At 42.1% G+C, this 24596-nt stretch overlaps 2 protein-coding genes across 10 annotated transcripts in view; one reads left to right on the forward strand and one right to left on the reverse strand.

Moving 5' to 3' along the window:
• LOC124429417 (protein sickie) overlaps nt 1-21300 on the forward strand; it is an 83936-nt gene extending 62636 nt beyond the window's left edge. For 8 of the 9 annotated variants that reach the window (XM_046974700.1, XM_046974679.1, XM_046974691.1 and 5 more), the window contains 14 exons: nt 707-1042; nt 1247-1498; nt 1610-2024; nt 2227-2368; nt 2681-2707; nt 3924-4168; nt 4300-4451; nt 15266-15349; nt 16527-17210; nt 17286-17827; nt 17991-18521; nt 18620-18822; nt 18904-19271; nt 19352-21300. In XM_046974700.1, coding sequence (XP_046830656.1) covers nt 707-1042; nt 1247-1498; nt 1610-2024; nt 2227-2368; nt 2681-2707; nt 3924-4168; nt 4300-4451; nt 15266-15349; nt 16527-17210; nt 17286-17827; nt 17991-18521; nt 18620-18822; nt 18904-19271; nt 19352-19510 — 4140 coding nt within the window. In that variant the 3' untranslated portion in view covers nt 19511-21300. The remainder of the gene's footprint in view (nt 1-706; nt 1043-1246; nt 1499-1609; nt 2025-2226; nt 2369-2680; nt 2708-3923; nt 4169-4299; nt 4452-15265; nt 15350-16526; nt 17211-17285; nt 17828-17990; nt 18522-18619; nt 18823-18903; nt 19272-19351) is intronic. The other variant, XM_046974683.1, reaches the window with a different exon arrangement.
• LOC124429556 (glycosaminoglycan xylosylkinase) lies at nt 20156-24430 on the reverse strand. The gene is made up of 6 exons (XM_046974989.1): nt 23780-24430; nt 22999-23373; nt 22582-22882; nt 22223-22491; nt 21881-22107; nt 20156-21805 (listed from the first exon to the last, which is right to left on the reverse strand). Exons 2-6 carry the CDS (start codon nt 23371-23373, stop codon nt 21577-21579), a joined length of 1401 nt encoding a protein of 466 aa, XP_046830945.1. The 5' UTR covers nt 23780-24430; the 3' UTR covers nt 20156-21576.
• Nucleotides 24431-24596: the final 166 nt, after the last annotated feature.

Below are 24596 nucleotides of genomic sequence, written 5' to 3' on the forward strand. Positions count from 1 at the left end.
AAAGTTTTCTTCGTTTATTTTCACATCGGTGCCAGGGACGTAGTTCAAAGGTACTCGTCGTCTTGCGTTTATTGTTTCTCGACCGTCTTGGGAACCCATAAGATCGAGCCGACCGCATACCATAGCGACGTTGAACGAAATTCGTCGCTCCTAACTCGTTACTACGTGCGACCCCTTTTGTTTTCTCTCGATGAGAAAAAAAAGAAACGGGATGGTTTAAAATGGAAGATCGAAAACCTATTGTTTCTTTTTTTTTTCTTTTTTTTTTTTTTTACCGATTTTTTATTTATTACCGATTACCCGCGAGTTAAATGCTCTCTACTACAAAGATATTCGTTTAATTCTCGTTATCTATCCTATCTATATCGTGTGAGTCATCACACGATTCGTGGATTCACCTAAAGCGTGGGTTAACGAAAGCGAAACTCGTAGTTACGTGTAGAACGAAAAGGGAGGGAGGGTATCTACTGATCTACGCTTGATATTTGGCCACCCAACCTGACGAATCACGTCGAACCTACAGTATGTTTCCCTGTGCAACGTGTTCATCGTAGATGCAGAGTAGTAAATAATGAAGCAAGCACGCGCATGCTCGTCGCGCATAATACACGCACAAGCGTGTATTACCGCTTGAATCGAAATGAAATAATAAATTTTCGAGTAATTTGATAAATCAATAATATATGGATATTTATGTATAAAACAGAAGGTGCCGGGGGGCGGTGGCGTGATCGTGGGGGGTGGCGGTAGTTCGGCCACCCCCCAAGGCGCGCAACAGAGTAATAACCTGGTCTATCGTGTGGTGAGTTCGAGGCATCCCGGCAGTGGTCATCATCCTCACACGAAAAAATCCGATAGCTCCCAGCAGACCGAAAGTTCGGCGTTTAAGCATCAGCAACAACAGCAGGGATCCAATGGTTCGTCCAACAGCAGCTCCAACAGCCAACAATGGAGAAAGTATATAGAAGCTGGCGCAGCGAGAGACCGAGAGAGAGACAAGGAGGGCGCACCACCGAGCCCTAGTCCCTCCAGACGATCCCAGGTAACACCTGAGGGAATATTCTATTCTTCTTTACGGAAGGAGAAAGAATCCTCGTATGTGGAGCTCGGGATTATCTTCAGGATTTATCATTAGATTAGTTTTATCTCGAATTGGAAAATTGCAAAAAAAAAATAGACAATGATTGTTTTCCCAGTATGGCTAGTTCGCAGTATTGTAGTTCTTTTTTTTTTTTTTTTTTTTTAGGATAAACATCGGAAACAGACCATGGCCGAATATGCGAATGGCGAGAAAGCACAGAAAGTTTCCTCGGGAACGTCGACCGGTGGTAATAGCAGCAACAACAGCAGCAGCAACAAAGTAAGAGGAGTACCTCAGAGTTTCGGATACGTGAAACGACATAGTGCCGGCACCAGTCCTAGTCCGAACGGCGTTCAAAATGGTAGCAAAGATGCGGCAACGAGAACGGCTCAAGTCAGTGCGGTTCCGAGGACGAAGGTACGCCTCATCGTTGGCTCAGAATTGCTCTCGATTCAGAGAGGGAGAGGGAGAGAGAGAGAGAGAGAGAGAGAGAGATCCAATCTCGTTACGGCTCGTGCCTTTTCGCAGGTTAAAGTGTCCGGTGGCACTCAGACATGCACCACAGAACTACAGGCAAATTCATCGAATTCCAATCAAGGCCATCACTACAAAAGTTACAGCCTCACCGGACCGAGCGCCAGTCAACTATCTCAGTCCGTTCGAGATCGTCTGATGCTCGGTTCTCAGAGCCTTCCGAAGCCAGGAAGTCCCGAATTCACGGCTCTCTTTGCCGCAGCCCATCACCGTGAAAGAGGAGCTGGCGCAGGACCAGTCAGCGCCTCTTTCTCACCTCGCGTCCTTAAACCTTCCGACGGAAGCCTCAGCGATACTTGTAGCAACTACGCCGCTCCCGATCTTCCAGGTTACTACACTCCTAACAGTCCCTACGCCACATCCTGGATGAGGCACAGCAATACTTATACTCCCAGTGGACGTTCGCAAGGTACACATTTGCCGTCAAAAAACATTTAATTCAACATTAAATATAATTTGACACTACGTTACACACCTATCTGTATTAATCAATTTCTCTATGAAATGACTCTCTGTCCTATTAAATTAGTTCAATTAGAATTGTTATCGATATAATAACGAATACTCCTTGGCTCTCCTTCTAAACGATCGATTCGATGCTCGACCCACAGGTATGGGATTATGCGAAGCCGACAGCGTAGAATCTTTAGGATCGCATAGAGCGAGCTTAACGCATGCTCGTCTGCTGATGCATCAAAGGGACTCTACGGGATCCCCAGCTCCGCCGAGACTCAATAGGAGTAATTCGATTAGGTGAGCCAACAATTTTTCTCTCTCTAAGTCCACGCGTCCTATCTATTTCTTTCGTTATCTTTTATTATAGTCCGATCCTCTGATCGCTACTATCGATCATCTAGTTGCATGCATAGAATATAGCAAGATAAAAGTGATTTACGAAAGACCGGTCAGGTTATCTTACGTTTCACTTATTACGATATTTTCATGAATTATGATATATTATAATAATCGGTTCTTGGCTTTCTACGAATTATTCAATAATTATTGCCACGAAAGTTAATTGTTCGTTACGATGAAATAACGTTGAAATATTTGATACCGTTTTAGCCATCTACGGGACAGGACATTTCCAAGGTAGTGCGACTATCCAGTACATCATATACATTCGTCCGCCCTGCCTTCGGTGCATAACTTAATCCTCTCCTCATCTTGTGCGCGCTACTATCCTAGACACGAGTTTACAATGGTTTGCCGAGAAAAAAGAAAATATGTGTGCTCTTACCGAGAAAGGATTAAAAAATGCAGAATCACACACGTTGGATAGATTTATACGGATCGGACTACTTGCCTGCATCACTTCAAATAGCTTTGTCATTTTCATCTTAAATCTTAGTCCAAAATCGAATAATACTCTTTTGTACCTGTCTCTGTTTCGTCGAAAGTAAACATCGCCAAAGATATTCGTAGTGATCGACGGCAAGAGGTTCAGCTTACATAAGAGACTACACCTGCATCTAACAATGTATATATTATATAGATATTCGTATATCGTATATCGTATATCGTTTATCGTTTATCGTTTATCGTTTATCGTTTATCGTTTATCGTTTATCGTTTATCGTTTATCGAACGTAACACACGTCGATAAGTGCAGCGCATTAATGGCCGATTATTGTTAATCCGAGTAGTCTCGTCTTTTGTATCTCGTATTTGTGCCTCTGTTCTGCGCTTTTTGTGCGAACGCATGTATAAGCTTTCCCCGAGATCTCCACGGAAAGGTGAAAGAGAACGAGAGAGTGGGAGTGAGAGGGAGAGGGAGAGAGAGAAAGAGCCGATCGATCTTGGCTCACACGCGATTTGTGTAGATACTCACGATGGGTGCTCTCGAAGCAAAAAAAAACATTTTCATATCTAATCGCCTAGCTCCAGATGAAGGTAACGCTCAACTACATAGATATATTTCAGAGAAGTTGTTTTCCTTATGTGCAAAGCCCGATGCTATTAGCTATATGGTAACGTTGTGTATATATATGTATATATACACGTATGTATATGTATGTACATATATATACGTACGTAACGTAGTCAATTTTGGAGAAAGAGCTTCTTTATGTCAGCTGCATTATTGCGATCTCTTCACGAATTTCTTATTTTTCCTCCTTTTCTTTCTATTTCGTATGTATCTTACCTACATAATAGGTATATATATATATATATATATATATATATATACATACATATACACCTACGTGCGGGGAGTGCGAGGGAATAGATGCGAATACGAGGGTGGGAATTATTAACAGCAAGTTTCGTGGAAAAGTTAAAAGGTGGCACGACTTTATTTTCACAGATCCACTAAAAGCGAGAAAATGTATCCATCGATGCTAGCACGAGGGAGCGGTACGTCGTCGTCCGTTGGCGAAGAAGCCGGTATCGGGATGGGTATTGGCGTAGGCGTAGAACCATACTACAGTGTCCCAGTTGGCTCAGCGGGATGCACCGGTCAACATTGGTCTCAACCGACTTCCCCGACACCGACTCATACGTCCCGACAGCCACCTAATTTGTATCAACACGTACACAAAGACGACGATAGTTAGTGCCTTTGTATAGTTATTTCGAGACACCGGTCTCAAGTACCCGCTAAACCGTTTCTAAGTCCTTAATATTTGTTCAAAAGTGATATCGAATAAGGATAACTTGCTCAGTATAGTTTTTCATTTCAGTACATGGCTCCTCCGTATCCTTAGTGTCGACAGCGAGCAGTCTCTATAGTTCGGCGGAAGAAAAACAGGCACACGAATTGAGAAAGTTACGAAGAGAGCTACTGGACGCTCAAGAGAAGGTTCACTCGTTGACCAGCCAACTATCGACCAACGTGAGTTAATCTACTATTTGCCATGTGAACGGCCTTATCTCTCCGATTGGCTTCCGATAAGGATAATAATACACTAAAAAAAAAAAAAAAAAAAAAAGTCAAAGTCTACGAAGCTCTTCAGCATTAATATATTTTCTATATAGAAAATATATTACAGAAAAAAATGTAGGTGTATTTATAATGCGTATATATAAATGCACACGCATCGTGAGGCGAGTTAAGATTTCAGAGCTACTTTCTCGTTTCTTTCATTCGTATAACGCGACCACGCGAAAACACCCACACACGTTGACTCTTCCAACGTGCGCGCTCATTTTAACTCATATATATCGTTTAACAGTGCGATCTTTCGTAGCTTTTCTTTTTTTTTTTAATTCCTTCCCGGCGCGCAGCACATCAAGTTCAACGTGACTCCTTACCGCGTCCGTGTTACACCGACGACGAAGCGAGTTGCGTGCCAATCGTACACTCGCTCGAAAGGCTACTATTTTCTTTCTCTTTCGCCATTTCTAACTATTGAACCAACTATGTTCGTTGGTCTGTAACTATGTATGCGCGACAAGTCTCGTCCGCATCATCGTTATCCTTACCGATTCATTCATAATTACCAATTATATCTTGATCTTTAATCGTTCTTCTTATTCACGACGACAGCAATAAAGGAATTTATTGTCGTCGTCGTTATGATTATAAAGAATTGGATATAATTAAGGGCACATAATTAAGAGCGCGCGTTAAGCGCGTCGTTATAAAGTTTCTTTCCAGTCAAATAAAATATACCCATTGTATTTGCGCCCTTTTACACATCTATCACGCGAAATCCTTTGAAATGAATTTTTATATTTGCATTAATAATAAATTGATCCGAGCGACGGTAGTGTAAAGGTAGGAGCAATTCAAATAATGCCTAAACAGCCTATCTGGCTCTCGTACGGATGTAACCCAAACGGGATTGGCCGACGAAGTGACTCGTCGTAAGAGCGCAGAGGGACTGAGATTCGACCAATCGAGAAAGCCGTACGATCTTCCGCCGCGCCTGCCTGAATCGCCTTCGCGCCGATCGGTTTCTTTAGTTGGTCCCGTGCAACGCGACGCGTTCGTGCCGTTCTCGTTTCTTTCTAGGCGCCTTCTACGCGTTGCGTCTATCGCGACGCCATCCATTCTCCGCTACGACGTCTTACGACGATCCTTCTTCTCGAATATACGAGAGGAATACATAAGAAACGGAGAATCGTTTCGAGACGCGTGCGATACGTTATCTAAGACGTTTGGTGCTAGGTGAAAAAGAAACGTGTGTGCTATACGGTTCCTCGATAATCCATCCTGGATTAGCAGTGTACCGAAAGGAAAGACAAACGATCTCTATCCGTAACGTGTGAAATCGTTCGTCCGAGGCTCCCTTTCTATTAAACGGACGATTTTGTCCCCTTATCTTTACCCGTAATCCGTCCCGTTATCGAGCGTCAAAATCTAGGCGATAGGTACCCTAGATTAAGCTACACTATCTACTCTCTCGGTATATTTAAGGAAGAACTTTGACAAATTCGAATCTTGGATTCGAAAAGCAACGCGAGAACAAGTCTGTGCATTCCTTCCTTTCTCATAAAAAAGTCATATCTATCTTCCTATCGTATCGATAAAATTCGATGCGATATCGGTGAAAATAAAAGAAAGGTAAACGATGCTTTTCGATAAGGACTTTGATAATAAATCTCTTTGAGTACGATGAGTATCATTCGTTTCACAAACTCGTTTCAAAAACTATATAACCATTATCCGTAACCGAAAGTCCGTTCGAAGTTGTTTACGCTTAGACGCGTGCGAGATAGAAATCTTGTTCTTGTTTTCAACGGACGCGAGAGGGTTGCTTGGCCGTACGTCATTACGGATAATTAATCGTGCTCTCTTTAATTATGAGAATAAAATCGGGTAAAAACACAAATTCGTTTCTTCCAAGAGACGAAATCGACTAATGAAATCTTGATTGGACGAAGAAGCTCAACTATAGGGTTTCTTACGAGGGGGTTCTAAGAGGAAGAAGAAGAAGAAGAAGAAGAAGAAGAAGATAGAACCGCGTTTTCCACTACCACCTCTCTATTATTCCTCTCCATTTTCTCGACCACTATATCCGGAGATTTTTCTCGCGTTTTTTTTTTCGCGTTTCCATATCTCTTCTCGAGAAGCAACGACGAGCGCCCGCCATCCGTCACTTCGACAAGCCTATAGTATATATTGCTTCTTGTCATCGAGGATGGCCGATGATCTTTCTCATTGCGATAGAGAACGGCGGGAAGGAGAATATCTTCTTTTTTCACAATGTCGGCTGATTTACGATTCTTCGAAAAGAATTACGATCCTTCTCGGATAACAAATATTCTCAAAGTATAATGATTAGGCACCCACACGCATATAATCTATCATTTTCTTATGGTACATTAGAGACAATCTTCAAGTTCTTTTTTTTTCTCTCGTCTTAAGCTAATTCTCAAATAGATCGGAAGAGATTACATACGTATCATCGAAAGCGCATATATATTTTAATTATTCTTTTTCTAAAAGTTGCATATAATATTTAACAATTGAAAAGCAAATATTCCGTAAGGTTTAGTACACATTAGAGACGAATATCCGTTATCTCGAGTATTATTTTACTCAACTCTCTCACTCCGACGCCTCTCCCGAAAGCTCTCACCGTCGAAGGGATGCGCACCCGAGAGCCATGTGGACGTTTCCCTAGCGAGAAAGAGAGAGAGAGAGAGAGTCGCTTAAGAACGAGACAAGATTTACGGTTCCGTCTTACCCTTCGCTTTTACGGCCGTGTTCCTCTTCGAAGAAATTTCCCTTCTTCTTGGGAAAGACGCTTTTCTCTCGATGGTTAGTTAGTTTTGAAACCTTTAGAAAAAGAGGAAAATCGAGAACGAGCGGGTATCGGATAAACGCACCACATATAGCCACGTTTCCTTACGAAACGCATTTTCTTCCCTTTCTTTTTTTTTTTTTTTTCTTCTTCTTCAAGACCCGGATCCTGCGAGAAACTTTCGTGTCACGAGCACGTGCTTTCTTACTCCTTTGTTCGAGCTGGCACCCCCATCTTCTCTTCTTGCCCTTGTACTTACTTGCTCCCGATTTCTTGCGTCTATTCCTATTTCTACTTTTAAAGACGACACTCGTTCTTAATAATCGAAAGCTAAGAACGAAGAATGATTTTTTTTTTGTCCTCTCGGCGAGCCATCTTGGGCAAGACCTTAAACTTTTCTCTTATGGATCGAACGAGATGAATAAACAGAAAGGGCAAAAAGTCAGTGTCACAAGTTGACGATGACAACGATAATACGTAATGGCAATGATAATAACGATTCGCCGCTCGCGATGGATTTTAATTCTGGTAGGCAAACTTGCTTGCCGCGAGCAAAAGACAGAGACCCTCGGAGACACGACGAAGACTCCGGAGACATGATTGAGCTAACTATCCAGCCAATCCCGTGGTCTGTCTTATTAAAAGACACGCTGTTGTTTTGCCTTTTGTCTCTCCTTTTAATACCTCGCATTAAGCGTCCGCCTTTACTCGCCTTCTCCTAGAGTCGATCGTTCCTTTAGATAACGTATTTCGCTCATCCCGAAGATAAATGCGTTCGTCCGGCCTTGTCGTAATACCGTGTACATACGTTAAAACGATTTTTGTTTACGGAATTTATAGAAATTATTTAAATACACCTATCATATTTAACGGCTCATCCAAGTTTTTTCCCTTTTTTTTAATTGATCGTTAAACAGCTCATAGAGAATACGCCCAAAGTCATCCCGTTGATTCGATTGACCTAGTGCCTTGTAATACCCTACTCTAAGATTCTTTCAATTTATATTCGAGGATATTACGTGAGAACGGAAGAATTCCTTGCACGAGCACGTCACGTCATGAGGACGCTTTCAATTACGTTTAGAATGCAAAGAATCGCGAACGTGCACGAGAATATCATCGACGTCGTCGTCGTCGTCGTCGGCATCGTCATCCTCTTTTCCTTCGCCTTCGCCTTCGCCTTCGCCTTCACCTTCGTCGTCCATTTCGCATTCTTTACGCGACGTATTACGACGGAATAAACACAATTTTTTTTCCCCGTCGATGACGTCTTCCGGTAAAATCTTCATCTCCCTTTGCATCCGATCGATCTTGGAATGCAGTTTGAAAAATGTTTAGTCGAAAGTTGACTCACACACAGGCTGACTTGGCGCGTAGCGTGAAAAACGTCGATGCGTACGCGTGCTCGTAGAAAAGGCAACGAATAGATATCATTTTCTGATACTTTTCCAGTACGGTGCACGTGGAAGAGGGATTTAAATTGCTGTTAATTAGCGAGGTGCGCCAAGCATTCTCGTCTATATCAGACGCGGAGAAAGGTCTTAGTTTCGACTCTCTTTCTCTCTCTCTCTCTCTCTCTCTCTCTCTCGTTTTATATACTATACGTATACGTACTTATGTAGGATCCACGTAGAGTCTATGTAGTACGATACGATATAGAAAGCTCGCATGTGCGATCTATATTCTCTTAATTTGACTCCTCGGCTTTAAAGAGACAACGCGTCTACTCGTACATACATATTAATGCGTATAGTACATAGATAAAGTCTCGCTTCTTCTCGTCGAAGGCGACGCACGCCATTAAATTCGCATTAAAAATGCGAACGCTTTGACTTGGAGTTGGCTAATCGTTAAATATAGACGCGCTACAATACGATTCTCTCTCTTTCTCTCTTTATACTCGTTCGTTAGTTGAAAAAAAAACGCAGCAGACACCAAGTCTCATTGCTAATCGGCCGAAAGACAGATAATCGACTTGGAAAAGTAGATTCCATATCGAAGACCTCGTCTCGATGACCTTTTTACGAAATACCCCATTTGAATAGATTCGTACGGACTCATCTTTCAGCGCGTAATAAACTGCGAATTCGCGCAAAGTAACGTTCGAATTTCTATACGACGCGTAAAATTTTTTTACTACCGGAATGTATCTCGTTACTATCCGTTCTCTACCGTTTGCTTCCTTCTCTTCTTCTGTTTTCAACTGTTTTCTCGTCGGAGAAATGTATCCCTTGAATACGAAAGATACTTTGCCACTAGAATACATCAGCAAAATAGTTACTATCTTTAACAGGTAATAGACATATAGCCGCGCATGTTCGTGAAATATTGAAAGGACGAGACGGGACGAAGTCAGTGTGCGATGGATGCTTCTAATGAACTCGTTATGTTAATTGCCGTCGCGGGCAAAGAGATCGTTCTTTCGTAACGTAACTAAACGTATCTGCGAAGAATCGTAGATAATTATTTATCGATATTATCGATATATAATCGAATTTCATTCGAGGTAGGGAATAATTTCGCGACATACTTTTGACTTATTCCAAGTTCGGAGATGCGCTCGTCCGCCGCGCGTATCGAAACGTTCGAACGAAAAGAATATAAAGGTATAAAAGGGAAGACTCCGGACGATACCTCCTCTTTCAACCTTTATATACTCGTATTCCGAATGAGTCATGCATATGTACATGCCTCTATTGACGTTATTGGTTTTGTTAAACCGTGCACGCAACCCAGACGACGACGACGACGACACGTTGTGCGCCGCATCGTTCTGCCCGGACACAAGACGCGCACGTGCAACCGCAGCAGCGTGTAGTCCTTTCAAAATAGATACGAGCTGTATTCGCCGCGAACTTTTCTTCTCTTTTACAATATCTGCGTTCTCTCTTTCATCATTTTCCAATCGTTCCGTTCCACCGTTAACCGTTCTTACTATAAGCTTATGACGACGTATACGTTGTGGCTCTTCTCTTTCCTATTCGCGATACGATAGAATTGTTAGTTGTTGATATTGCCTATCTTTCAAAGGATACAAATCCGTTACAGATCCGTGAGAAAAAGGGCGTTCGATTGACGTATCGATGGCAAAACTATAAACGATAGAAATGAACGCGGATAGCCGAGGGAAGAGATCTTTCAGATCGGGCAGTTGCCAAAAGTAGTGGTCGATGCACCAAAGTACACGGCAGGTGCGTCAAATGATGGAGTTGGTAGGAGAATCTTTGGTGTCGTTGCACCTTCGGTGCGATCGCACCTTGCGCGCTCCATCGCCTTACTATACATATATAGGACCTATCCTTATCGTTCTCTTCTGTGCTAGAAGGGCAACTTCGAATCGCCGAAAACGAAATTATTAGTTTCGATATTTATCGGTAAAAGTCGTTAAAATTTGCCTATAATAAAATTTCATCCGACGAGCCATAGTAGCCATAGTACGGCAGATGGCTTTAATCATTCTCTTTCGATCTTACGCACCAAGCACGGACGGGACGAGTCGTCTTTATCATCGGCGTTGCGCGCCTACGGCCGTTCACGCTATACGCGAGCCACTCGACGAGGATCGATTTGGGTCAGGGAGTCTTGTTATATCCAAGACCTCTATCCTATTACAATTTTAATGGAATACTTGGAATTAGTCCGCGTTGAGTTCTAGACCAAAGGAGATAGGACGAGTGTAGACCAAACGGAAAGGAAGGAATGATAAGAGATAGATTTTTAATCGATCGTACGTTCAGAAGAACGTGCAATAATACGCAATACGTAATACGTACCTACTCCGTCTTGCGTATTATTTCTTGCCTATTATTACGATAGATCCCATCGTTCGGACGAGCTGTGTCTCACGAAGGACGAGAATACGAACGTATTTTTCATTAGCATCGAGTACAAGAAGATTAGGAGGAAATTATGATAAGGACTTTACTAAGGTGGACTCTCGAACGATCTCGATCCGTCGACGATGGATTTGAAGGTATGTTCGCGAAGGTATGTTCACGACGGTTACGCGACTATAAGGTCACGTGGTCGGAACAGACCACGTCCTATTAACGATTCGGAGGACGCGGAAGTGAACGGCGATGGTGATCCTTACTCTTTAGGCTCGCGCCTTCGTATTTCGGGTAAGAATTTAACCGACGACGATGTCCATCGAACCTCGGACCCTGTTCGTTGGGTGAACAATGGAAAGACGATTCTCGAGACTTACGGGACTTTGCGCGTCGCATCGAAGAAGAACGATACGACGAGGGGTACGGTTATGAAAACCTTCCGCAGGATATCCCAGGATCGAGAAACTTTGATCAATCAGAATGGTGGACGGAAGGAGCCTCGAAATGTACGAAGAAGTCGTTCCTGCGTGATCGTCGATGAGAAGAGGTGCAGCAAGAGCGATAATAAAGGATTCGTCGATAGAGCGGAGGAATACGTTGATAGGGAGCGAACGTTGAGAACGTTTTCTCCTATCGACGATAGATCGGCTAGGCGCGTTATCGTACGACAGAACGCCCTTCCAAGATCGAAGATCGTCCAAACCGGCCTGAAAAGATCCGCCGCCGTTGTAGCCGATCGGAAGCCCGAGTCGCGTCTTTTAGAGGCAAGACCCGACTTCGTAGGGATGGGTTTGCTCGATAAGGATGATACCGAGGGGAGCGAACCCATCTATGCCCTGCCTAACAACGCTTCCTCCTCTCGGACCAGACGCGATCGTCGAGCCGTCGTTGTAGATGGAAATTACGTTCAGAGCGGAGACCTATATCGTACCACCATAAAATACATCGAAGACGTTAATAAGAATATAGCCGGGATCGATAAGAGTTGCGAGGTATCGGACAAGTCGAGCCGCACGAGTTACGGGGTGATCAACAAGACGGCGAGGAACGAGACGCTCCTTTGTTTGTCCGACGATCTCTCTGGTTACCTTAGGAACAGGGGTGGTATGGTACCTATGCCACCGATCTCTCCGAATTTTGCCGAGAATTTCGCCGAGAATTTCGTCGAGAAGAACGAGCCGTTCCGCCGCGACAGGCGAAGCCTCGAGACAACGAAATCTATACGGCACACCTCCTCGGGTACACGTAGGAAGATACCGCCCAGTCCCTCGGTCAGATCCTCCTCTTTGTCGAGTACCTCGAGACACTCGACCGGATCTACTACGACGTCCTCGACCAAGTCTACGGACTCCCTTCATGCCATAGACGAGGCCCCGACGAGAAACGAGAAACGAGCCCCCCCTCTTCCTAGCGAATCAGCATCGGACGGCATCGAGTCGAAGGACGACGAAATCTCGTCGAACGAGGACGATCGTTCCTTCGAGATCTCTCGGTGTCCACCTTGTCAAAATAATCTATCGCCGAACGCATCTGGTAATCTGGAAAAGAGGAAAAATCCTGATCGATTTAACGTGCTCGATTTTAATGGAAAGGCGGCTCGCTCGTATTTCTACGCTCGGGACGACGGCCTCGCGGCGACGAACTTCGACGAGAACAAATACGGAACTCTACCGTATAGAAGATCGAAGGAGAGAACGAACGGTAGATCTCTTCACAAATCCACCGAAGATGTACTCGATAGGACGTTTCGCGAAAAGATCGAGCCCTCTTTCAGAGCCTGCTCAAGCAGTATCGACGTCAGCGACGGATCTTACTTTACGAGAGATTCTCTATATCCGATCGATGCCACCGACGTCATTCTCAGAGGGCAACTCGAGAGATCGCGTCTGAATCTGTCCGCGGTTGATACCGCGTTTTCGCCAACGATCCTCCCACTTAATCCACCACGGACCAGGCACGATTCTTTCAAATTGGACCATAACGAGGATGAGTCTGGAAAGTATCGGCACGCACTTTTCGCCACCTTGCCGAGAAGAGGAAGCGTATCCAGGGATCAGGTTTCCAATGACTCTCCCAGGCGTCTATCCGGGAACGTGACGTTGCTCGAACCGCTTTACGAGCACGCCGTTAGCGATCCGGTTAAGCCACGGAGTACGGATAACGTGATACCCTGGTGGGAACTTGCCACGAGGAAGTACAGACACCGGAGTTGTCCTTCTCTTCAGGTAAACGAGAAAATGACCCATTTCTATTCGATCGCTATTCGATTAAACGGCCCTGATGGATAATACTAGGACTTTAAATAACGGTAAATAGAATAGAATATCTTTCAATGCTTCCGATCGCCAAGGAATAATTATGGAATTATCGATTTGACTTGAAAATAAAAATATGAGCTCTTTGAAGCCGTCGAGCGGATAACTCAAATGCGTTTGCCATATATGAACGATATATCTCTACCGGTTCTCGTTTCGAATTTTCCCCCGTCCGAAGGGACTTGCCTTATTATGTAGTCTATTCTGAGAAAAACTTTAGATCCAAATCGTGAAGGGCGCCTTAAGACCCTTCGCGATCTCACGGATTGTCCTTCGGAAGGACGTGTAAAAAAGAACTTTTACCCAGCTATTTCTAAGAGGGATCCTCCTTTCCTAACACGGGCACATTATCTGCATATATGTCTACTTGCATTTTCTTTTTTTTTCTTTTCTTTTCTTTTAGAGATCTTGCGTATCTATACGCGTTGTCCCAATTGCATTCTTTTTGTCGACGCTGAAATATCACTTCCTGCGGATAGTTTCCCCGGCGTGATCCTACGTACACGAGAGCGAGCCCCCATGACGTGTATAGCGCTATGAAGGAGAACTCGTACGGTTGCGTCTGATTGGGACTTAGCAGCAGCGAGTAATCTTGTATGTCTTGGCACGGCTCGTAACGCTTCAAGGAATATGCCTCATGTTCGCCTCACGATACGTCCTCTCCGTACGGCATAAAAATTTCTTTTAAAAATCCGAGCGAAATATTGATTCGCCTATCTAATGAAACATTGATAAAAGATCAATACGTATTTTCGTAAAAGTGTTTTGTCGCCTTTCTTCATCGTACATCGAAGCCAAACTGAAATCTCAAAGACTCGCGTTCGAGGTTAATCCCGTAAACGATGCGCGCTCCTCGTTTCTTTTCGCCCCTCGCTCTGTACGAGCTCTCGCTACGTTTTAGATGCGAACAAGGCGTCTCACTATGCACCGCCATTCGTTTTGCTCCTATCATCGGCATCTACCGTTTTTGCCGAAGGTTTCCGGTCCAGTTTTTAGTACTATTCGACGACTCGCTCGCGGCTTTCATTAAGCTCCGTATACAATAAGGCAACACACAACGATTCCTCCCCTCCCCCCTCCCCTCCCCCCCCCCCGAGATCTTGTGAACGCGATAAGCGTTCGTAAGCGAATCTCGAAGCGCATAAAAATCTATCACTTTTTTCTTACAAAAGTCGACAAACGTTCTTTTGTAAAATCTAATCTAATCTAATCTCAGGTAGTCTACTTTTAATAACACGTTGAAGTCTTACCTGTGCGCGAATTATTTGTAATTTTTTTTCAAAAAGTCAACTTTCACTTTTGTCAAAGTCTATGGAGATTTTAAAATAATGATTTTAGTCATTTAATAACTTTTCTATTCCATTAGATGTTATTATAATTACATACGTATACCGTATTATATGCGCGCACAATCACGCACGCACACGCCAATTTGCAATTGTTTCTTTTACCGTTTTTACGTCTCGTCGTATCGCCGTCGATCATTGACGATCAATGGCAATGACAATGGCCGTTTCCTCTTTTCCAAGGCTGTGCGTGCGTAAAATATCGTAGCTTATTATTATTATAGTCAGCGAGTATAGTACGCACCAATGTATGCAGGTCGACGACGGTCCTACGCCTGGGATTTTCTATCGCCACGAGGTAGTAAGATAAGGAATAAAATTGAAATAGGCTTATTTTTGTCAGCTTATATTAATAGCAATATATAAAAGTATAGTAATAGAAAAGTCATGACATAATAAACGTCTAGACACGACAGACGAATGAAAACATACTTTAAATCGATAATGATTAATTGTTTTGTTTTAGGCACATGTCGTGTCCGCCTTCGAACAATCCCTATCGAACATGACGCAACGATTGCAGCAACTCACGGCAACGGCTGAAAAAAAGGTAAGCATCGGTAAATGATCGGTAAATTTCCGTACAACCTTTGCTTATCTATAATATAAGGTTTCTAATTCGTCGACGAATTTCACCAAAGACAAAACACGCTCGATATCCGAACGCAATTCTAATGTCAAAGATGCCAGACGTAAAAATTTCAAAGTTGTTGTCGTCGTGGTAATACCGAGAAAAAGTATGAAATTTGGCGCATCTTCGGTGATGCGTTCGTCAAAATGTTAATAATGAAAGGTTGCAACCTCCTTGCAACCTTGGACATAATATCTATGTCGATAGCTCGTTGAACGTTAAGTAACCTTTATAAATCTCATTCCCAATGATGCGCTATTAAAATTGAAAAGTCACGCCGGGTAATTAATTCGCACCGAGTAGAAAGAAAAAGGAAATAAGAAGGAAAGAATTCCAAAGAAAAAAAGAAAAATCGCAAATTACGATGTTTCGACGGTCGATTAACCGAATCGTCGAATGATCGAATGATGGACCTTAAAGTGCCGCGTTTTAACGCGATCAGCAAAAAATCAAACGCGTTATCCGCGAATAAAAATTCAACTCCGACATCGTCGTCTTCGTTCAAATCGAAAGGATTGATATTGAAAAACAATGGTAGAACGGCGGTCGAAAAGTCTAACAAGGTGGTGTCGGGTAATAAGGAGTCGCGATCGAGCAAGTCAAAGAACTCGAAAAAATTCGAAAACGACAGGACGTGTTACGAAAAGCGTATTACGACGGCCGTCGAGAATTCGTCGCAAAAAATCTTCCAAGAGGAGGATAATAATTTAAGAACGAAGAAGAATTTGATTCCTAATATAGTACCAAAGACTTTCTATCGAAATATCAATGTCGGGGAATCGTCGACGATAAGAAAGAAGCCGACGGCAAAGGAACTCGACAAATCGGACAAACTCATCGGTCAGGAAGCGAGTTCCAAATCGATGAGACAATTGTTTAGCATAGCCGATTCTTGGAGTAGCGATTCCGTAATTAGTCATTCGGATAGTTGCACCTGTTGTCACAATAAGGAAGCCTCTTCCGTTCGCGGAACGAACGGCGGTATCGCGGATAAGGGATAATTAAGATGATTCGATAAAACGATAGTTGATCGTTTAAGTTCATAAAGTGAAAACTTGTTTTATTTTTGTCCGTTCCTGATTTGCCTCTTGTATAGGATTCCGAATTACAAGAGTTACGTGAAACGATCGAGAGGCTTCGAAAGCAAAGCGCGGAGGCTGGATTGAACAACGGGGGATCAGGCAACAATGGTCGTCGGCATACTCTCGGTGATTCGGATTCCGGCAATACAGGATGCACTGGCGGCGGCGGCGGTGGCGGCGGCGGCGGCGGTAATGGGGGACATCATCAAGGTGCATCGATGGCGAGACAGCTGTCGGCGGACAGCGTCACTTCTCTCAACTCCCTGAGCAGCGCTTGTTCCGCGAGTAGTAGCCATCAGAAGAAGAAGGGTTGGTTGCGTAGCTCCTTTTCGAAAGCATTCTCCAGATCGCGAAAGAACAGGCATGGTTCCGTTTCCGATGCCGAGGATTGTAAGGACGGTGCCAGCGGAGAATTGAGCGTCCCAAATAGTCCGAGATTACCGACGGCCTCGAAACACGAAAGCGCAAGGAATCAAAGTGCCGGAGCAAGGAGCAACGGACAAAAATCACCGGAGCCTGAAAATCCTCTGACCGGTAGCAAGAGTAGCTCGGCTCTATATAAGAAGGAGGACGAGGACGTGGACGAATTGAAGAAACAACTCAGGGAAAAGGATCTCGTTCTCACGGATATCAGATTGGAGGCACTCTCCTCGGCCCATCAATTGGAATCGTTGAAGGACACGGTCATCAAGATGAGAGTAAGTTATCTTCGAGCTTGGCGAGAAATCGCTCGCGATCATTTATATCAATCGATGATTGTGTCCTTTCTACAGAACGAAATGCTCAATCTGAAGCAAAACAACGAACGCCTGCAGCGGCTGGTAACTTCGAAATCTCTTACGTCCTCTCAGTCGTCTCTTCCGAGCGATCCCGATAGGCGTTTCAGCATGACGGAGGTGGCCTCGAGCGTTGCTGCCCTTTCGAACGGCGATAGCAGTTCGACTGCCGATCAATTGGAAGATCTCAACGTGCCCGAACATTCGGTCGTACCATCGGCGACTTCGGGTACGAGCGGCGAGCCGGCGTTAGACCACGACACCGACGGAAAGAGAATTAACGTTGCCGTCTATCTCGGGAGCGAAAAAAATTTCAATTACAATCTAATATCGGGTAATAATTCGGACAGCGGCATCATCGGTGAGCCTCCACATTGCATTATCGCGAACGTTTGCATCAGTAACAAAACGAGCTGGGATGCTCTGGACTCGATCGTACGACGATGCTTCAAGGAATACGTATCGAGGGTCGATCCCGTCACGAATCTGGGTCTCGGCATTGACTGTGTCGCCGCTTATCATCTCGGCGAAGCTTCGAGGTTAGATAAATCTCTTTCGTTTCGTCGTTCTATTAAGCAAACAGAACTGTCTCGAAGCGATTTTATAATCTACTAAGTACACATGCACATGCACGCACGCACGCACGCACGCACGCACGCACACACACACACACACACACATATATGTCGTTCCTTTCAACAGATGTACGACGGATTCTCAGCACCCGGAATTACTACCGTGCGGTTATCTGATAGGACACGTGAAAACTATTTATCTGGTGCTCTCGGGTTACTCCTGGCTCGCGATTGACACTCTGATACCACGCTCTATCGTTCAACGACTAATATCCCTGTTAACGGAACATCGCAGAGTCATCCTTTGCGGACCTAGCGGTACAGGAAAAAGTTACTTGGCAGGAAAACTGGCTCACGCTCTCGTGGACGCCGATACGGACTCGAAAGACGCGGCTGCCGTGGCCACCTTCATAGTTGATCACAAGTCGAGTAAAGAACTCAAGCAATATCTCGCTCATATCGCCGAAAGATGCGACTCTAATGCGGCCGACGAATTGCCGAGAGTGATAATCTTGGAGAATCTTCAACATGCCGCCTCTCTCGGTGAACTTTTCAGTGGTCTTCTCGGTACAAGACACTCGTCCTGTCCCGCGATTATTGGAACCATGAGTCAGGCTACTTGCAGCACCACGAATCTTCAATTACATCATAACTTTAGGTAAACGAAACGCAAAAGCTTCTCATATATCAAATCGTCTTATTTCTCTGGAAATAATAAGGAGTTTATGCATATTAATTATGCGCAAATCTACTTAGGTGGGTACTGTGCGCCAATCACATGGAACCGGTTAAGGGATTTTTGGGCCGTTACCTCAGGCGTAAGCTATTAGAACACGAATTACGTGAATCGGGTGGCACGAGAAACGCAGAAATGGCAGCTGTCGTGGAATGGCTCCCACGCGTCTGGCTACATCTTAATAAGTTCCTAGAAACGCACAGCAGTTCCGACGTAACGATAGGTAAGATCGCTACTTATAGAATCAATATTAATTAATTAATTTCATTGTTATCACGAGAGACGCGAACTTTCTTCTTTTTAGGCCCTCGACTTTTTCTCTCTTGCCCCATGGAAGTGGCAGGTTCTCAAGTTTGGTTCACGGATTTGTGGAACTATTCTGTAATACCGTATCTGGTTGAGGCTGTCAGGGAAGGCCTAACGTTATATGGAAGGCGAGCAAGCGGAAGTGGAAATGGCGAATCCACATGGGAAGATCCTGCACAATTCATTACCTCCAGTTATCCGTGGATCTCTACGCACGCCGTACACGATGGTAGCGACGCTCTTCTTCGGTTAAGACCCGAGGACGTTGGTTACGACGTCGTTACCTCGGGACATACCTCGGGCGTAGGTGCGTCCAGCGTAAAGAGCCTCGGCAGTACACACAGCGACACCGAAGGAGATCCTCTTGTTTGTATTAGCGAAAGGCTTTACGCGATACCATCATCCTTCCTATTACAAATGCCTCCTTTTTTTTCTCTCTTTTACAGTTGAACATGCTGATGAGACTTCAGGAAGCCGCCAATTATTCGAGTCCCCATAGCAATGACAGCGATTCCGTCACTTCGCTCGATTCGTCTCATACTCGACATTCGGAGGATCTCAGTTCTTCGACGTCATCGTCGAGAGGCGTAGAATCCGCGCTCTGAAATAAAAAATACGACTCGAGAATATCGTTTAGGCCGGAGAACGTTTAGGAAAGCATCGTAACAAGATGATTATGAAATTATCGAGATAATTGTAGGTCAAGTAATAATCAAGTATAGAACAAGACCCCGGAAGGTGAGCGATGGGTGGGCGATGGCTGAGCGATGGGTGAGCGATGGGTGGGCGATGGGTGAGCGATGGGTGAGCGATGGGTGAGCGATAAGTGAGCTACGTGATTGCAAAAGTTTTTTCTACGAAAAAAGTGCCGCATAACGTATCCCGATGCGGCACACATTTCCAACGTGAAAATTAATAATGTTAATTAATGTATAATCATACCAATATTATTATATATTCTCGGCCATCCAATAACTGTGTATGATACGACTATCGTGCAGGGACTTTCAATTCCCTTTTTCTTCTTTTAATTTCTCTTTCTTTCCTTTCGATCTTTTTTCATTCTTCCAAGTAACTAAATTTAAATTTTGCATGCAAAATAATGTCTCATATACATTTAAAAACATCTCTAGTACCTATGGTTGGCCTATATCTAAGTTCTACGTGCATCGAGCACTTTGGTGTGATATTTAATTGAATAAGTATAAATGACAAATATAAGGAGATAATTCCGTGGGATTTTTTCTCTCTCTCTCTCTGTCTCTCTCTCTCTCTCTCTCTCTCTCTCTCTCTCTCTCTCTCTCTCTCTCTGTCTCGAATAGAGATGAATCGTACGGAAATAAATCGTACCGTCTCCATGCAATAATCAATGCTGCCGTTACCGAAGTACGAATTTCTTTTGAACGAATGCATTTCTATGATCGATTTGTTATACGTGAGAGTCGTGCAAGTAAAGCCTATAAAGAAAAAAAGTGATATACTCAAAAGTTTTGCTGGTATACAGTATTATCATAGAACGTAGAAATATGGACTAAGCGAAGATGTAGGAATGGCAGAGTCTGGCTATTCCACTCGTCCACTATTTTCAGGTAATCTATAATCTATGTTTTCTTAGACGGATCTCATGGACGGATGGTTCGATGCAGCATATATGTATTTGTTTCGCACTCGAGAACGCGAAGCAATTCGAGATAATCGTGCGCGCGAGGATAGTCTATTTATACATACTTTGCTACGAAAGCTCTATTTAATTATAAAAAAAAAAAACAAAAAAATGTTACTATATATAATATACACACGTACGTCTCGGGTATACGCATACGTACACGTACACATACACGCATGCGCCTGACATATACATATACACGATGCATACGCGAATGATGGCGCTAAACATGTATTATGAACAAAAACTGAATAATTATTCGATAAGATATGTGAGTAATTCTGGTCATGTAATGTTGTAAATAAAGTATATAAGGGTTATATTGTGCGACGACGTTGCGAGGGAAGGAGCTAATGTGGAAACTTGACTCAAAGTTTGGTATCATAAGCTTACGAGGAAAGTCTTGTGGTAACTGAAAGTAAGGTAGTCAAATGCTGCAACATTACGCTGACTTGTAGCTTGTTTCGCTCCCACAAGTTTCTCTTTACTGCAAATCCCGACAAGTACCACGAGTTACATTCGCTATACATATTGTACATGTTATCGAACTGAGAATATTCTCAGATCCCAATCTGTGACACGAACTTTAAAGTATGTTAACGATTATACAATCGTATTAACAGGTTTTTTACGTTTGTACCGTATTTATACGCTGTACGGCGCTACATTCAAAATTTATCCAAATAATGGTAATTATTGTGACATAAAATAAACCACATTAAACTCTAATCTTCTAGCATTAAATCATTTTACACATCATTCAAAACAATTGTTTCTTCGTCGATTAAAATATCTTGCGTAAAATACAACATACAAAACAATGCACCATACATACGTGTGTGTGTGTGTGTGTGTGTGTGTGTGTGTGTATGTGCGCGCGCATAACTATCAAATTTATTATACATAGCTGCTGCAAGATTCTTCTACTATTTCAAATCAAACTCTAATATCATAAGTAATTAATCAGATAATTAATCTATAAAACATGTTATTTCTTAGTTCATACTACCGATGATCTAGAATTACATTAGAAACATATCTCTTATTCTTTACACAGTATTCAACGACAGCATAAATGGTAAGAAGCCTTCTATCCATAGCACTAAGATGTGCATCTGAAATAAGCGGAAGAACATCGGCCATTATCGTCTCACGAGCAATAAGCTTTTCCAATGACAAACTCAGAGTACCACCAGTGAACATCTTTAAACGATCCCATGTAGTTTTATGTATTCTAAAATAAAAAATGTTAAAATTCATTTGCAAACCTCAATACAATCATATTATGTCAAAAAATTCTTATACGTACATGCAACACTGATAAAGCGGTGCTAAAATGTCAAGATGATCAACGTCCGGATTACCAAGACTCTTCCCATTGTCTATCAATAATACAGCAGGATTGTGAAAATTGTTTTGCGCCAATTCATAATGATGCCGATCACCATTATCCATTAAAAAGTCAAAAACTGCTGTATCTATCAAATCCAATAGCCTACTTGAAAATTGTGGTGAATATGCTTTAGATTCTTTGACCTTGTGTAAAAATATAGATATCATCGTTTAGAATGAATTTATCTCCGTAGGACTGGGTGAACGTAGATCTATCGTTTGTGTACGTAGAAATATATGATGTATAATCGAAATTCACCTTCTCGCAATAATTATCATCGATCTCCCAAGGTGCAAGCTTTTTTTTCTTATACGTTCTCTGCCATGGATGTCGATGTTTTACGAGATGCAAGTAACGTGGTAACCAAAATATCAATGCACCTTCTAAGACATCACCTATCCCACAAACTGGATCGGTGGAAGAACAGTAATGACAAACACCATACAAGCACGTATCATTACCCTCCTGATACATAGTAGTATATAATTCCGGTGTTGCATGCTTGCGAATCTCATTGTTAAGATCAACTGAAATACGTAACGAATTAGCAATCATTAGCCCAACCGTTCTTTACCAGATTGACATTATAGAAATATATAAGATTTTATTTATCATACGTTTTCGAATAACGGCCAGGGGTACCCTTCGTAAAGCAAGTAACGAAGATAAATGAAATGCTACGATTTCTGCATTATGACGATCTTTTCCATAATAAACCGGTCCACGAATAACTGTATCTCTAGAGTACCATTGCGGTTTAAATACAGCTTTTGCACCATTCTCCAATGTCAGCATAAGTTTCAATTGTGTACCAAGGACAGCATTGTCGGCATGTTTTACCTTTGCTTTCCTTAAAGCATCGAGTATAGTCCCTAATTCTGGAGCCGATGGCGGAATTAACTGGTGAGCATCAGGCCACTATACACACGACGTTACGTGTGAATTATCAGCATCCAATATCTTTATACATGAAAAATTATCGTAAACGTAATGTTAAGCTATTGACAATAAATATTATGACAAATAGAACTAACATTGTTATTAGGGATACTCCATATATCCTCGTGCGCATTGTTCATAACCTTCAATTCGGACAATAGCCGTTCGAGTACGATCAAATAACTCGTATTCTGTTTAAAATACTTTGAAGGTAATATTTCTATCTCCTCTTTAATTCTTTCGTTGATACCTTGACCGACGGATTTTTGAAAATTTCTGCCATTCTCATTTCTGCGCAAAGACGACGCAGAATGCCCTAGAAGATAATTTTCCTCGATCAAAGGTAAATTTTTGAATTGCGACTTTTGTGAAGAATTCTCTACGATTATGCGAATAAAATAAATGTTTGCAGTAATCACAAGAATCAAAAGGGCGCCTAGGGCAAGTAGGGCACAACGTCGGCCGATCATCTGCAAAAAAAAGAAAAAAGAAAAAAAAAAAAAAAAGAAAAACGATTAGAAAAATTTTATGCCTATGTTTTCAATTTTCTTGGATGATATCTTGATACACGATATATCCAACTTCTACAATTCATTTTTCTTTCGTTAATATTTACCATTAAAGAAGCAGAGAATCTTCGATAAAATTTATAAAGATTCTGCTGATATATAACGAAGCAAAAATGATTTTTTATCAAAGATTTGTATATAAATTTTATTCATTTTATTAATAAATTTCATATTGTTAACATGATAATAGAGGCATTGCAGTACTATTACGTGATGATATCTTTTAAGAAATAATTTTTGAAAGGATTAAAATTAATATACTTAATAAAGCAAAAAAAAGTGATTGAAAAGAAAATCGATGACATACCTTTAATCCTTGAGATATCGAAATTAAATTCAGCTATCCCATGGGAGGAGACTCCTAGGGTGAAATATTTATTAAAGAAATTCTTTTTAATGAAATGATCGACTTGGCACAATACTGCAATGATTCACACCTATAGATAATTGATAAAATTCAATATTTGAAGAAACAAGACTGGCCATATTTGATTGTTTTCTTTTTCAATTACACTTTATCTTCATAAATATCAATACTTTTATGTAATTCTTGAAATGCTCTGCATTAACAAACGATGCCGCGAACAGTACTGCGATAACATCATATGATTATGCTTAATAAATAAAAAGTACGTCTTTCTTTTGTTCAAATAAAACTAAAGTATTTGTTATTATTTAGAATTACATGCGTATCAACGACACTTTATTGTATCAAAGCACTTGATTCACCGATATCACTTCTCGATAGGACATACTCCATTCGATACGTACGCCATTGTCATTATAGCCGTGTCAGTCCAATCAAATGAATTACTTATCTCACGACATATCGTTACTATTTAGGATATTAGATTGGAGTAACAATGATTTTGATATTATTAACATGCTTTTTTTTAACGAAAGCTTAATGAATTCTTTCAGACGTGCGCGCGCGTGTGTATATATATATATGTGTATATATATATATATATATATATATATATATATATATATATAGATGTATGTATGTACTCCGTGAATTGAATAAAAAGAACTGCTGAAAACGTAGGAAACACTTTTGTATGATTTGACATCGATTAATAAAACATATTATAGAAAAAGGTGCAAAATGAGGATATCATAAA

This window comes from Vespa crabro, chromosome 1 (genome assembly GCF_910589235.1).
Source record: "Vespa crabro chromosome 1, iyVesCrab1.2, whole genome shotgun sequence".
Lineage (NCBI taxonomy): Eukaryota > Metazoa > Arthropoda > Insecta > Hymenoptera > Vespidae > Vespa > Vespa crabro.

What these genes read in the sequence shown, in the direction of transcription:
- LOC124429556 (XM_046974989.1), bottom strand. Translation starts at nt 23,373, where the DNA reads ATGATCGGCCGACGTTGTGCCCTACTTGCCCTAGGCGCCCTTTTGATT. An exon ending in CCTGGCCGTTATTCGAAAAC is followed by an intron (nt 22,492 to 22,581) that starts GTATGATAAATA and finishes TACGTATTTCAG; the next exon opens with TTGATCTTAACAATGAGATT. An exon ending in ATGATAATTATTGCGAGAAG is followed by an intron (nt 22,108 to 22,222) that starts GTGAATTTCGAT and finishes TTTTTACACAAG; the next exon opens with GTCAAAGAATCTAAAGCATA.